The sequence below is a fragment of the Grus americana genome, chromosome 6 (genome assembly GCF_028858705.1).
Source record: "Grus americana isolate bGruAme1 chromosome 6, bGruAme1.mat, whole genome shotgun sequence".
In the NCBI taxonomy this organism is placed as follows: domain Eukaryota; kingdom Metazoa; phylum Chordata; class Aves; order Gruiformes; family Gruidae; genus Grus; species Grus americana.
In genome coordinates this window covers 26278670-26294292 of record NC_072857.1, presented here as the reverse complement: position 1 = coordinate 26294292, position 15623 = coordinate 26278670, and the positions used below count along the sequence as shown (strand labels likewise).

Sequence of the window (15623 nt, the reverse complement as noted above, 5' to 3'; positions counted from 1 at the left end):
AGTCTTTGAAAAAGATAAGGTGGGGAATGAAGTTGTAGTAGGGGAAAAATGCTGGAGAGAGTTGAATTTGCAAGAAAGATGGATTTTGCCATCATCCTCATCCTCCAAGCCTTTCATTGATTAGTTTTCCTTAAAGATGTGGTAGTGCTGGATTGGCTATAGCACTGCCTTTTCTTTTTCTACTCAACAGTCTGAAAAAAATCAGATGATGTTGCTCATAATTACTGCTGGAACCGCTGAGACAATAAAGTACTCTCCATAGAAAGTGCCTGAACTTTGAGGGCAATGACTGAACAAAGACGTCCCTCTAGGGAACAAGAAGGAATAATGAGCATCAAGTTGCTCATTTTAGGAATTAATTCTACCACCCACAAATTGTTTTCTTAGGGAGCTTAGTGTAAGAAACCATGTGTTTTGATAACACTTAGAGAACGTATTGTTTTAAGTACGTCCTCTGAATCTTATTTACTTGAGCAGCACTTGTGCTTAGAGGGCCAACTGCAAAGAGGTGTAGAGGACCATGTGTCGCTGTGCAATAAAATGGCAGCTGGAATTCAGTACTGAGAAGAGAAATGCACACAGGAGAAGGAAAAACTATATATACATAGTAATGGGGTCTGAACCAGCTGTTAACTTAAAGATAAACATTGAAAATATTTTCCAAAAATTGCTTTAATGTTCAATCATACTGTGAGAAGCAAGTAGAACGCTATAGATTATTAGGAAAAGGAATAGAAAATTAAAAGGAAAATGTCATTGTGTCAGTGTATAGATTCGTAGTCCATTTGTGTTTTAATTGTTACACAATTCTGGTCTTTATTCTCAGAAGGGATTTAGAATTGTGGGAAGTCAATGAGAGGACCAAAAAGTCAATAAAATGTTCAGACAAAAGGTATGAAGCAGCTTCCAGATGATGAATGATTAAACAAGGTTCTTCAGCCTGGACAAGAGACAAAAAAGTGTGATCAGGTCTACGATCTCTCAATAGCATTTAAGAGTAATTTTTACAACACTTTTTTTCCCCCCAAACTGTATTAAATATTTCTCATTTATATACAGCTGCAGTATAATGTTTATTTCTAGGGGCATTTTGCTGCTTTAGTTATGCTTTTGGAACCCATAAACTGTCTTCCTGCATTAGTAGAGCAACAGATTTCCTTTCCATAAGCATCATAGCACTACTGTAACAAAATGCAGCATGCTAACAAACTGTTCTTTGGAAGTGCTTATGTGTGCAAACAGTTCGAAAAAACAGATCCGCGTATACAGTCTTTTTCATCCACTTCTAGTGCTGTTGTTGACATTAGTAATTCCATTTGCACTGGCCAGGAGTCTGAATCTTGCTGCCTACTTAGGAGGCTCTGAAATTGAAGTGGAAAGGTCATTCTGCTAAATGTATTAGCTCAGCTCTCACTGTGGAAAGAAAAGAACTTTTAACATTTTTTTTAATTTCTGGCTAGAGAAAGAACTGCAAAATGTGCTTAATTCAGAACAACAGAATTAGAATTAGTTTTTATATTAATTAAATTTTGAAATGTTTCCTGACAAGTTATAGCAAAGGACATCATCATATAAGGGTTCAATTATTACAATCTTTAGTTATCTAAAAAGAAAAATTGGAAGATGTATTAACATCTTTTAAACAGTCTTCATTTTATTCACCAAGAAAACTTTGCCACCAGCCCACAGTAGAATTCAGAATTATGCTAGACTTAAGCCAGCTTTCACCTAGACTTCAGTAGGAGCTGTCTTAACCATGTAAGCCTCTGTGTGACCTGCACAACTTACCAGTGCAACAAGGTAAGGAGCCTGCAATGCAGCTGGAAGGCCTTGTAGCTGCTGCTGGTGTGTTACTGTCTATAGCGTAGCCGTGTGGGGGAGTCTTGAGGATCGTGATTTCAGTGGGTTGTAGTGCTCAGTCCTATTTATTGCATGTTTCTTATTGTTATGCGAGGCATTACATATTTGGGCCAAGCTAAGCAGCACAAAAATGCCTTAATCATCTTTTCATGAACACTTGCATCTTAATGTTGCTCACAGAAAACATTGCTGTCAAACGCAGAGTGTATTGTGTCTGCTAGGCATGTGTTAGTGAGTCTGTCTGTGCTACTGTTTTTAAGGTGTGAGGATATGGTGGACGTGCGACGACTGAAGATGCTTCAGATGGTACAGTTATTTAAATGTGAGGAGGATGCTGCTCAGGTATGGAAATGCCTTCACAATTTCATCATTCTCGTCTTTGTAGACCACTGGCTAAACTTATAGGGATTGTTAGTTGCACAGTGTTATTTTTGTCACTTACAAATGTGGTTTTATTTATTGAGTTTGTACAGTGAAAATAAAGGATTTAGCAATGGCTGAAATTAGTGTATTTGGTGATTGCATGCATGATTTACCAGTTTGATCTCTTAACTTTTTTCCGTATTAAAAGTATGGAAAAGCTAGTACTGAAGTTACTTCACCCTTCTGGATTAATTTCCTTTAATTTACCAGTTTTTATTCTTTAAAATTCTGTTTTTAAGGCAGTAGAATGGTTAAGTGAACTGCTGGATGCTCTGTTGAAGACACACATCCGATTGGGAGATGATGCTCAAGAAACAAAAGTTTTACTGGAGAAACATCGAAAATTTGTTGATGTTGCACAGGTGAAATGAATTTCTTTTTTAGCAATATGGGGTTTGTACAATTTCAGAAGATCTCCTAAGTAAAATTGGTAGCTGTATGGACAATCATGGAACAGCTGTTGCTAGTCTTAATGGTTTGCCTCAATGCTTGAATGAAGAAATCATGATTGCTGGAATTGGTGATGAGCCTAATGAGATTTTGAAGTTGCATCAGTAGACTACAATGCTGCGGTTTACAACCTTAGTTTATTCTGCTTCAGATAGGCAACGAACTCCACAAAACATAAATTTCACATTGACTTTCTTTAAAAGGCATATATTTCAAAGTCTTTATAAAGACTTTTGAAGGACTGCAATCCAAGTACTGAAATATGGATGAACCACTGGGTTTCAGTCTGTTTTGTGCTGTTCTTCATGACAAAGAGCCTGTCTTTCTGTTGGTTTTCCAGACAGTTGACTCTGTATGATGGTCCTGCTTGTACAAGTAGTTTTGACACTAGCAGCGTTAGTGGTTGAACAGAACTGACAGCTTTAATTCTTGACTGTAGCAGTCAGCTAATGAACCCTGCTGTACAAGAGTCTACTGAAATTCACTGGAGCCATAGGGCACGTTTGCACTCTGGGTTGCAAATCTTCAATATGCAAACAGATGCTGGGTATATGTGAAAGAATTTAAGAATATAAAGTGTACAAGCTGAGCCTTTTTTAGGAATGTCTAATTCAGACTTGCCAATTAACAGACATGATGTTTTCAAGTTGCATCTGTTACACTGGAACTGATTTTCTCTTTTGATGAATTGGAACTGACAATGACAGGAGGGTAGCTTGCTGTTTAGAATGATGTGCCACAAAGCACCTGGATGCTGAGTGACCACAGACATGGTGACAGTGAAGTCAGTGAGACAGTCATCTCGGCACCAGATATCAAGTATCCTATGTAAGACGCAAGCAACTATTCGATATTTTCAGGAAGCTCTTTTGCCAGTGTGAAGGCTAGACAACAGGAGATTATTTAATTCAATTTTTTTAAAGAGCAAAAAATTCATACTTGGACAGTGTTTTCTAATTGACCAGATTAGTTCAATATACTTTGTGGACCTAAACTGAGGAGGTTTCATAAACTTGTCTGCTGTTATTTTAAGATGCTAATTAACTCCTAAGTTAAATGCAGAGTTTTTATGTGTACTTTCTTTCCTATCCCAACTTTTAGAGTACTTACGATTATGGGAGACAGTTACTGCAGGCAACTGTTGTCCTGTGCCAGTCCTTGCGGTGCACTTCAAGGTCCTCAGGGGACACACTTCCAAGACTGAACAGAGTGTGGAAACAGTTTACAATAACTTCTGAAGAAAGAGTGCACCGGCTGGAAACGGCTGTTGCATTTCATTCGAGTGCTGAAAAGGTGAGTGTTGTGGTTTTAAGAAGAAAGCAATTTACAGTATGTATCTCTAATACTGACGAGAAAATTGCATATAACTGCAAAAAAGCCAGCTTTGCACATGGTAAAAGAAAACAAATTAATTCTGTCATTGAAGAAGAGCATGGATGCAAAGTTAATTCATATGCTGCTTTTATTCATTTCTTGTTTGTATTAATGGGAGATACTTTGAATTTGTAGGCATTGAGAGTTGCTGGAGGTTCACAATAGCAGAAACATATCATCTATGCTGCCACAAATGGCTAAAAAAGTTTTACCTGATACCAAATTAGAATTCAGTGGTTCATAAACTCCTCTGAGTTGTCTCAGTTCATGTTATGAGCATTCTTTCATTATTGCAGTAGTTAATTGCTATGTTTTTAGGTAATCATAAGTTTTAAAAAAGTGGATAGCTGAAAAAATAATGCTCTTGCTCAAAACCACAATTCTCCTAGTACCATCGTGACATATTAATGAGTCTGTGAGGAAAATGTGCTGTTAATATCCGTGCTGCTTTGGAAAAAAGTAAGTAGCAGCAGAGGGAGAAGTGGAAAAAAATATAGAATTAAGTACCAGTATTGCTGTAGGTGAACCTGCTTTAGTGGGGGGGGGGGGTGGGGTTAGACTAGAAGATCTCCAGAGGTCCCTTCCAACCCCTACTATTCTGTGATTCTGTTGGTTCCCAATCCTGTCTCGAAACACTTGTGTTCAGACTTTTTTAATCCCAACTGTTCTGTGCCAGATGTGGATTTTAGTTTTGAAAGGGCTTGTAAGGGGCCCTTCATTATTCATGCGTATAGAATAAAATAGACTATTTCAGTTGGAAGGGACCTACAATGATCATTTAGTCCAACTTCCTGACCAATTCCGGACTGACCAAGTTAAAGCATGTTAAGGGCACTGTCCAAATGCCCCTCAAACACTGACAGGCTTGGGGCATCAACCACCTCTCTAGGAAGCCTGTTCCAGTGTTTGACCACCTCTCGGTAAAGAAATGCTTCCTAATGTCCAGTCTAAACCTGCCCTGACACAGCTTTGAACCATTCCTATGTGTCCTGTCACTGGATACCAGGGAGAAGAGCTTGGCACCTCCTTCTCCTCTTCCCCTCCTCAGGAAGCTGTAGAGAGCAATGAGGTTGCCCCTCAGCCTCCTTTTCTCCAAACTAGACAAGCCCAAAGTCCTTAGCTGCTCCTAATGGGACATTCCTTCTAACCCTTTCCCCAGCTTTGTTGCCCTCCTCTAGACACATTCAAGGGCCTTCACATCCTTCTTAAATTGTGGGGCCCAGAACTGCACACTGTATTCAAGGTGAGGCTGCACCAGTGCTGAATACAGCGGGATAATGGTTTCTTCCATTTTTATATGGAACCTGTCTTGATGCAGGTCACTGTTTTTATGCATTTTATATCTGTTGCTGGAATATTGTCTAGCAAGACTATTTTTTTCTTTTTTGTTCCCTCTTAGAAGTAATGTAAAATGTTCTAGTACAGAACAGTGGTAGCCCTGAACTATCTTCTCAGTGTAACTTAATTGATATTTTCCTTTCTTTAATTATATGAATATTTCAATTGATCTCATAAATGGTAATAAAGATGCTGAAAGTGTTCATTCACTCTGCTAGTTAATGGCACTTAAAAAGCTACATGCTACTCTTGTCTACTTTATTCTGCTTTTCCTTATTTTTTTTAACAGATTTTGCAAGAATGTCCAGAGCAGCCTGAAGCTTTTAATGAAATGGAGCAATTTGATGAAATTGAAGCAGTTGGGAAATCGCTGTTGGACAGACTAACAGTGCCTGTAGTTTATCCTGATGGGTATGCAAAATGTTTTTCTAATGCCTATTGAATATGCTTTTGGTAAACTTTCATAAGTCTCTTATGCAGAAGAATCCTGAATGCTTATTGCTGAAATTAGTGTGCCGCCTTTTTAATATGCATTAAAAATTCTTTCCCATCTTTTCACAGAAAGCAGGCAGGTCCAGTTTCAAACTTTCCAAAGATAATGTGCCTGCTTTTTTGAAGTAGTGACTTTTTTTGAAGTAGTGACTTTTTCATACTCAGTAATTATTAGATTTATTTATTTTACACCAGCAAAGTACGTAGAAGCAATAGAAGAATGACCAGTCTCAATCTCTTCTCCCTGAAAAAAAGATATCAGATTTGAATTGTAGTTTTTGATTAATTTACTTGCAATTGTATCTGAAGTCTCTAAGCCAGTACATTGAAGATAAATTTACATTTGATTTATTCAGCAAATAAAACAGTACTTCCCTTGTGAGCTATTCATACTAATTTAAAATTGGTGTCTGTCGAGCTACAAAAGCAAATTGAATTTGGAATCTCAGCCATAATAAAACTCATTTCTCTGTTCAGTAAAATACACTTGTCCATTATGATGCTGAGCTTGTAGCTAATTTCTTCTACCTGAGTATAACCAAGCCTTGGAACTAGTCTTGGGTGTGTCGCATCCCGCACCATAGTGAATGAGATCTAAAATCAATATTTTGAATTAGAGGCTGAAACCTTTTGAGATGGTGTCAGGCAGTTGCATTATGGGTTACCTAAAGTCAATCTGAAAAATACAGTTATGGGAAGCTGGTCATGAAAACTAATTTCCTGTCATCTTATTTCCGAAATATGCTCCCTATGCAGTATAGTTTCCTTCAATAAGGAGTGCTACCCATGAAGGTGGACCCAAGTCTGAACTAGCAGTGATTTTTACTGCCCTTTCAGTAGTGTATTTGAAAATAGTGGAGGATTTTTATAGCCCGGGGTGGGGGGGGGGGGGAGACGGGATGGGGACAAAAAACAAACCAACAACCAAGTGTGTTACGCTCCCTATGGAAGAAGACATTTGCCACACTTTGAGGTTTGAGTTCTAACACGATACTTCTACAGCCTAAGCCTGTATTTTAGGCTGACTGGCTGAGTCCTGAATATTATTTCTGACACTTCTGGTATTTTAGCAGAGATCTGTGTGTGTCCCTCCTCAAAAGTGGGGTCTTAGCTGTCCTAAATACCAGGATCTCCTGCTCATCGTCCCTAGGCATTCTGGTTTTGAAGCATTTAACAAACAATTTGTAAAGGGTTCACTCAGTAGTAGAAATAGTTTAAGATATGTGGGAACACGCATTTGTCATAAAAAGCTTGGAAGCCTCTTCATCGGCCTCTTCACCACTTTGGACTTTTGTCAGTATCTTCTTGGAAGTCCAGGTCACTGTTCCCTGTCCTGCTCATGGCTTCTAACGTGCATCAGGAAAAACATCTGCCCATACTGTGATCCTGTGTGCAGTTGTGCAGTCTGCTGTCTTTGGAGTTCCCTCATCAGACTAGTCTATTCTGCTTACGCCTGTCCCCTCACTCTATCTGAAATCCTTTATCCTACCACCATTTCCAAAGTCTTCAACGTGCGTGCTTTGTGATTAGATTTGATACCTTTCTTCTGAAATGTATTCTGTTCAAATCCTCCTTTTGCTGACAGCTTAGTTAGTGGTTTTGCTAATATTTCAGCTTTTCTTTTGTTCTATTTGAATGAGAGAAATCAATTACACAGCTATGTGTTCTTTTCATTTTGAAAGATAGATGACATAATTTGACAGCATGTGGCTGATTTCATATACACAGTCCTTCAATAATTCAGTAATTGTATAGCCTCAGAATTCATGTATAGACAGATTTCCTTGAGTTGTCATAGTACTGAAACTGCTGGAGTGATTTGGGGGGTAGGTGGAGAACGGTGGTAAAAAATACTGTTAGGAAGTACCTAGTTGCACTTACAGAACAGCACCTTGCTGTTGGGAGAATCTTTTGGGTATAAAAGGGTCACTTAGTATTTGTAATAATTTCATCAAGATCTGCTGTCAAGTCTCATCACTGAGTCCCCAAAGCCTTTTAAAGGTGGCTTTTAAATTTCAAGAGGAAAAAGTGCTTATTTTTCTTACCTGCTTTGTGTTTTCTGGTGTCATTTACATGTATATTCATGCACTGTCTTACTTGTCACTGATAACTTTTTGTGGCTTTTTTTCTTTTAGGTCTGAGCAGTACTTTGGGAGCCCAAGTGATATGGCTTCTGCAGCGGAACACATTAGAGAGAAGATGAAGCTAGTTAGCCTCAAAAAGCAGCAGCTGAGACAACCAGAAGACACTACCCCAGAGAGCTAATACTGACCCTTGTCTATGAGTTCACAATAGGACTTCAGTTTGTAATCCAGCATGTTGTTTGCATATTACAGAATTTGGCATAATATATTAAAATGCATTTCACAGCCGTTATAAGTCTCATCTTTTTTCAGAGTAAATGTTCTCAGCATCTTAACACTGTACATCTATCAAGCCATAATTATTTAACATGCTATGAAACCATAGATTCCAAGTATCTTATGAAAAGGAACTGTAAACTTTGCACTGAAATTTGCTGTAAAGCTTTACCTGACCTGTCAGCTGCTTCTTAGTTAAACAGCTGATGCAAGTTTTGAATGGTGCTAATGAAAGTGTTAGGAGTTCCATATTATGAAATTGTAGTTCTTTGCTTCCCCCTATGCCCAGGTGATGTAGTAATTTTAGACTGTAGGTAAAGTTCCTGCAGTGTAGACAGTGGTGACCCTATAATTTTAATTTGAAATACTTTAAAAAAAAACCAAACATTTTTATTGTGCCAGTATGCAACCTGCCCATCAAATCTTTGATATATCAAAATTCATTAAACAGATGTTTTCCTATTTGTATTGATAATGTATTAAAAGCTGTTTGTGCTTAATAAAAATCATCTTTTTAAAATCTAATATAAATTTGCTCTGGTTTGTATTCCCAAATGTAACTTGTGTTATATTTTTATGACAAATGGTAGTAAAAATCATCAGTCCCCAATATATTTACAAAGTCTGTATAATTTTTCTTTATTCTTTAACACACTGTAGCTAAAAGGGGAACTGCTCTCAAACTGTTCTTAATAGGAGTGTGTTTGGTTTTTTGTAAGTTGATAGCAGTACTTATACAAAAATAAGACAGTATGTGCATAAGTTGGTGTTACATTAATAATAGTTTTGTTTCCATGTTAGTGGTACCCATCTCTTGTGCTTTATTTCTAAGTCTTGTTTCCCTTTCAGTGGAGAATCTTGAATAATGCGAATATCCCTGGTAGTACCTTTGAGGTTAAAGATTTTCATCTGATGAGAAATGATTAACATGAAGTTCATAAACATCTTAAAACCATAAGATTAGTAATAAAATGAAAGTTATTGAGAGGGGAATTGGATTAAAACAAAGTCAGCTGTGTGCATAAATTGGTTACTTGTTACTCTTCAGGATTTAATCTGGATAAATTCAATATTACATTTACTGGAAGATGATGTTTTATCTGACCATTTTAAAATACTATGTGTGAAACAAACAACTGTGCGCTTAAGTACCTTAGGTTATCTCACTATTTTGCGCACAGTACAGATAATGCTCTCTTCCTGCAGGTGTTGTTATTACTCTGCAGGTTTTCTTGATGGATCTTTCATTCAAATATTACATTTACTTATTTGTCTCTGTTTTTCCCCATTTTCTCCACAGGAGGAAAGTGATGTGTCAAAGCAATTTCTCTATGAAAAATAATAATTCAAAATTAATGGCTTCTCTGTAACTTCAGTGATAAATGTATTTTTTTATTCTTTCAGGGTATTTTGGCAGAGGAAATCCAATTACTTTTTGATGCATTTGATGCAATGGTACAATATTACATTACTAGTTTAAAAGCAACTGAAGTTTCACAGACCTTATTTATAAAGAGACGTTTTCAATATAATGTTTTAAAATTTAATGTTCAATTCCATTTGAGAAAGCTACTGTTACTATAGCCAATACTTGAATGAGATAAATTTATTTAGAAAGAACCTAAACATGAAAAATCTACATATTTTTAATACAAAGCACAAACACAAAAGTAAATTAAGATAATAGTAATTAATAAGCACGGCGTCTCCAATTCTGCAGCATTTGTTTGTAAATTGAATCTACTTACAGTAAATAATGGTCTGCAGTATAAAATCCCATTAAAATATTAGGTTACAGTAAGCACATATTACAAACACTGAGATTATTTGCAGGTTTTTATTTTTTTTAAGTCTATTTTTATTCTGTTTAAGGGCTCAATAATGTGCGCAAAACCAGAGCGGTATCAGAAGCTCCTAACACGTTCGTGTGACAGCTGCGCGTACAACTGGGGACTGATGGCTGTTCACCCTAATAACCCCAGCGTTAATTTTGGCTCAGTGCACGGAGTCCAGTGTTGAGGCTGTTCTTATCTGTCGCGCAGCATTCCTAGAGGCCAGTGGATTCTGACTTCCACCCTGTTGTCTCGAATCGAGTCTGATACAATCCCTTGGGCTATACCAGCTTTTCCCCTCTCTCTCTCTGCTCCCTTCCTCTTTGGAATCCCTTGCCTTTAGGGAAATTGAGCGGCCGGTAAGGTGCTATTTATCAGCACTTTGCAATTTGCCTGTTTTTCTGTGTATTGGGAATGATGGCAAGTAGTTTTCTAGGTCATGTTGCGTGAGTCTGAGTATTTCTGAATCCTTCCTATAAACTCTGAGACTTCCTATCTTACTGAAAGAATGGAATGAACACCATCTGTTAAGAATACTATTGAATATAACACTTTTGTACTGGTCTTAGTCAATTTACCATCTATGGTTGTACTTGCTATTGAGCCTTTAGAAACATAGAACCCTTAATAGCGTACAAAGTCGATTATATGTGTATATATAGACATGCTGAAAGTCATTCTGAAACTCACTAGATTGAGGCTTTTCTGTAATGTGTCATTTCCAGAGTTTTCCTAATAGGTAACAACCAAAGTGGTGTTACGTAACTATTGCAGAGTTACTTCTGGGGACTTGAAATTGACAGTTCATCTTAGAGGTCTTTTCCAACCTTAAAGATTCTATGATTCTATGAAATCAGATGTTAGAAAAATACACTGGGCTATCATTTTAAAGTCGTTGATTCCCACAATTATCCCACTTTTGTTTCCTCCACTTAAATAGTCCCATTGTTGTAGTACTGATGCCTGTCAACACTGCATCTTAATTGGAAAATATTAAAAATTGACTAATTGTACACCTTTTGCAAGGATATGGAGTCAAGGAGTTCTTCAAAATGTTTTGCATCTGATGCTCAGTGGAGGTAGCTTTGTTGTGAAGATTTACTGTGTGGAAATACAGGTAAGACTAAATAACTACGCAAAAATGACTTTGGTTTCCTGCTTCTAATGGGTCCCTCTGTACAGATCTCCCAAACACACAGTAGTTTAGAACCATTTTTCTGTGAATTCAAGGTCATTTTGGAACCTGAAGGTGAAACATTAAAGAAACCTGTAAGAACGGATCTGATTCTGTCAAATTGGAAGACAACATATTAATCAAATATCAAAGATATTCATCAAAAGCAGGTGCTTGTGTGACTGTAAAATTTTAGTTAGGCTAGTACAAGAACGTATAAAGATAGGATATATTAAAAAATATTTAATAATATGTAAAGTATTAATAATACACTTAAGCTCAAAATAGCAATGAAAATTAAGGCAACAAACAGCTTTCTCTTCCTATCAGAGCTGACTTTAGTTTACATAGGTATCTCTTACAGCAAAGATTATAAGAATATAATATAAAGACAAGAGGAAGGCTGAATCAGGATATAAATTCCTCTTTTGAATGGATAGGAGAAAAAAAGTATACTTTCTTAATTTCAAACATGCTAAGGAAATAGATTAGAAAACATTAAAAAGCAAAATGAAAATTCCAATTTTTTTTTAACTTCAGTTGGAAAACTTCAGCTAATTTTCCAGATACTACTGATATTTACAGTTTATAAGCTAGAGAGAAGAGAGCTAGACTTAACATTTCCAACTTACGAAGCACAAAGAAAAGCAAGAGAAACTTTAATTGGTCTTAAACTTACCATTTTGGCATATCCTAAGAGCAGGTTGTTAGGTGGAAACAATTGATTGTGTTAGCAAGAGTTTTGCAGATAATTTACTTTAGCGATGAACAGAAATGGCAATATATGATTTTTATTGCATTTTAAATAATAATGCTGTTTGGTTGGCGCTTTAATGACAGCATTAAAATGTCAAATGTGACTACCTAATGCTACAGGAAAAAAACAGCTTTTTGTGCACAGGTGACTAGCACACAAAGTGTGCTTAAAAGCTTATAGTAATTTAAAATTTTCAAGTATGGGTTTTTATGGTTCTACAATTTAAAATATATATTTTACATATTAGCAAGCCTTTAGCTGTTCTACAAGCAGCTAGCCATTGATTACTGTCACACGCCACTGATGCAAGTTCCTGTCGGGAACCTCTAGTGCACTTTGGATCTGTATGTAAAGGGGAGGAATACTATATGCTATGTAAAATATCCTATTGATTTATTAAACTCAAACATCTGTGCTTAAAATGTCTGAGTAGACCCAATATAACTATCTCTAGTTTCCAATACTCGGTATGTAATAGTCTTTCTTTGGGAAGGCTGATTTAGCCACAGATTATCTGTCAAACCTCTATAGCAAGCCATGCCACTGAGTGCGCGTGACCAAAAGGACCTATGCGACTGCTTTGCACAGCCAGCTAAACCATGGTTTCTACTTATGACTGTACTTATTTCTTCTGAGGATTCTGATGTTACGTATCCCAATCTTGTTCTGTCTACTCTGCTACTGTCACCATCAGAAGGCAGCATGCATGTTAAGTAGATTAGAAAATAATGAAAAGGAGGTCTCGTGGTAGCTGTGTGTCCTAGACCATGCGCAGTAAGATGCTTGGGCAGTTTTGTGTGTGTATGTATTTCACGTAGAATAAATCTGTGACAGCTCAAGGCCAGAAAAGCCCTGAGACTTCTGTGAAGTCCTGAGAATCACTGGCTCTATTTGAATGGATATAAATGCTCCCTACAAAGTAAGTTTATAAGTTGGGTGTTAAAAAATGTTACTTATCCCTTACCAAGATCTTACACCAAACATTAATTCTAAGCATCTATAAATTACAGAAATGAAATGGAGAGTGAAGTTTAGCTGGAAAAACTGCCTCTCAGAGGAACTGATGGACGACCTGTTACTTGAGATGTTTTATATCAGAACAAAGCATGAACAAATACCTCTCAAAAATCTTGATTTTTATTTGTTACTGTTCTCCACTTTGGCAGGAGCAGTCAATGTGCTAATTTCAGTGGTGTAATTTTCAGACGCGGTTCACTGTGTTATGTTTGGTTTGCAGTGTACAGATTGCCATCTCAATTTTAGGGTTTCTGCTTCCTGTGTTCATTTTCTCAGCAAGAGTTGCAGATGCTGTGTAAGTGACAGCACATTCCCACTGTCACTGCTGTCTTTCCAGGCATGCCTGGATTGCTCATGATCCCCATGCCTCACAGGATCATAGGTTGCAGAGTTCCAGTGGGCTGGAGAGCTCCAGTAGGATGTTCTTCTCAAGTACTATGCCAGGATCTTTTTTTTTTTAATGTCTTGGCCAAGTGATAAGTGTCTTTTAACATTCCATTCTCTTTTTAAGGTTTTTAGACCACTAGGAAAGTAGTTTTTATGGTGTTTTAACCATTTCCACAGGCAAGTATACAGCATGGTTACTTGATATTTGTTGTGATTGTGTGATGTGAGTCTGACTTTTAGAAACTTGGGAACAAGCCATATTCTAAACTGGTACTAAGTGCAGACTGTTCTCTTTTTGAACCCTTGTACGCAGCTCTGCATGCCTCTATTGGATGATAGATAACTGCAAGCTAGCCTCAGCAGGGTGAGGATTGTACAATGTATTCAACACGTTTGACTGCTACTCCGTATATCTGTGGTGATGATGTGAACGTGATGCCCCACTGTCTGTTTTATATCACTCGCTGCCTCTCAGAGCGTGGCCTTCCTCCTCTCAAAGACAAATGTATCCAAAGAAACACAGTAATGTGGTCAGCTGTAGCCAGGGTTTTTATTAATGCTTTGCTTGAAACAGCATCAAAAGACTGCAGTGAGCCACATGCTCAATGAGCCTTGTAACGTTTTTATTTCCACCCATTGTATATGGCCAATTCATTAGGTAGCTGCTATTTGTAGGCATCATTTCATGGTGCATTACCTCTGCAGAAAAGCCAGGCCATTTGTTCCTGCACGTGACAGAAAGGTGAACTATTGGAGTTTTTTGCTATTAGCTGTTAGCTCTTACCTCTTCTCTAGGTATTGTTTTGTCTTCTCGCTCTTACCAGAGAAATGTTCACGTTTACCACTAAACTGTGTTCTCCGCTAACAATTTTGTCAGAGACTTTGCAAGTGATGCAACAGCTCCAACAGTTTTAAAAGAGTTCCTTCATCGTTTTCAAAGCAGAATTTACTTTCAGGATGAAATGGTTGCTGCTGCCTGTGTGTGTGTGTTGGGAGGGGATGACAGCTGCATTCCCTGCTTCACAGGGTTGCTAAGAAGGAAACCTCATTTATACTGGGAGTGGGTGAGATTTTATAGTCATGGAAATCATGCACACACCCAGAGGATATAAAAAGCACAGCTCAAATCATTTTCATCTTAGAACAGTGAGGTAATGGGGTTTTTTCCTATATATGGTGGTGAGACCTAAAGAGCAGTAGTCAGCAAGAAGAAAGGAGGGAAAACCAAGGAAGTGTTGTAAGAGTTTAATTTACTATGAAAACACTTACAAAAATCCTGTGGTGTCAACAGGTGGACTGTAAGGAAGTTTGGGAAGATCCAGCTCATCCTCTGAAGGCAGTTAATCAAATACCCTGCAAACAGAAGAAATGTTAGTACAGTGAGAAAGAATAACTCTGAGAAAGCGGGTTAATTACAGAATATTTACTAAATATCAGATCAAGTGAGGAAAAAAAAAAAAGCTATGCAGCCCATGAAGTCCTCTTGCATGCTATTTTTATGCCTGGAACACTGAAAGCAAGGTTCTAAAACATAGTCACTGCAGATCCTGCTGCACTGAAGAGATGACTTAAGGTACATGATCTACCTCTGCATTCTGAGAAGACTGCTATGTAATGAAAGGATGATAGAGGACTCCTCAAAAATTTCTATTAATTTAGGCCAAGTTCTGAGATTCGTCATTGAAATGTGGCTTTTAATCTTTCAGCTCTCTCCTGGAACAGCTTATGTTGGATTCAAGCTCTGTGAGTTAAACAATAGAGGCAGTGAAATAGTTTATTTTTTAAACTTTCTCTTGATTTAGCTAAAGAAATAGAAAGACCACAGTAATTGTATAACTGGGAAAAAAAAATCTAAATCTAATATTCCATCTTGCAACTGAAGAGTATTATTTAAGATTTCTTTAAATCTGAGGAGTACTGTAAAACATGCTACATGATTTTAAAGAACCAGTGCAAAAATAGACAAATAAGAAACATTAGTATTATTGTTATTTTAAATTTACTTGGTATGCATCCCTTTTATCTCAGGGCCTGACTAGATGCCTCAACAGTAACACCCTGATTTATGGTCATTTGCAGATTAGAGGATAGGAACTAACTGGAGCAAAACCTACTGCTCAGCCAGTGACACCATGGTATCTTCTGTAAACCTTCTGTAA

General features: G+C 37.3%; 1 protein-coding gene across 3 annotated transcripts in view; it reads left to right on the top strand.

Moving 5' to 3' along the window:
- SESTD1 (SEC14 and spectrin domain containing 1) overlaps nucleotides 1-8822 on the top strand; it is a 58754-nt gene extending 49932 nt beyond the window's left edge. For all 3 annotated transcript variants that reach the window (XM_054830174.1, XM_054830176.1, XM_054830175.1), the window contains 5 exons: nucleotides 2121-2202; nucleotides 2523-2645; nucleotides 3835-4026; nucleotides 5735-5856; nucleotides 8073-8822. In XM_054830174.1, the coding sequence (XP_054686149.1) occupies nucleotides 2121-2202; nucleotides 2523-2645; nucleotides 3835-4026; nucleotides 5735-5856; nucleotides 8073-8202 (649 nt within the window). In that variant the 3' untranslated portion in view covers nucleotides 8203-8822. The remainder of the gene's footprint in view (nucleotides 1-2120; nucleotides 2203-2522; nucleotides 2646-3834; nucleotides 4027-5734; nucleotides 5857-8072) is intronic.
- Nucleotides 8823-15623: the final 6801 nt, after the last annotated feature.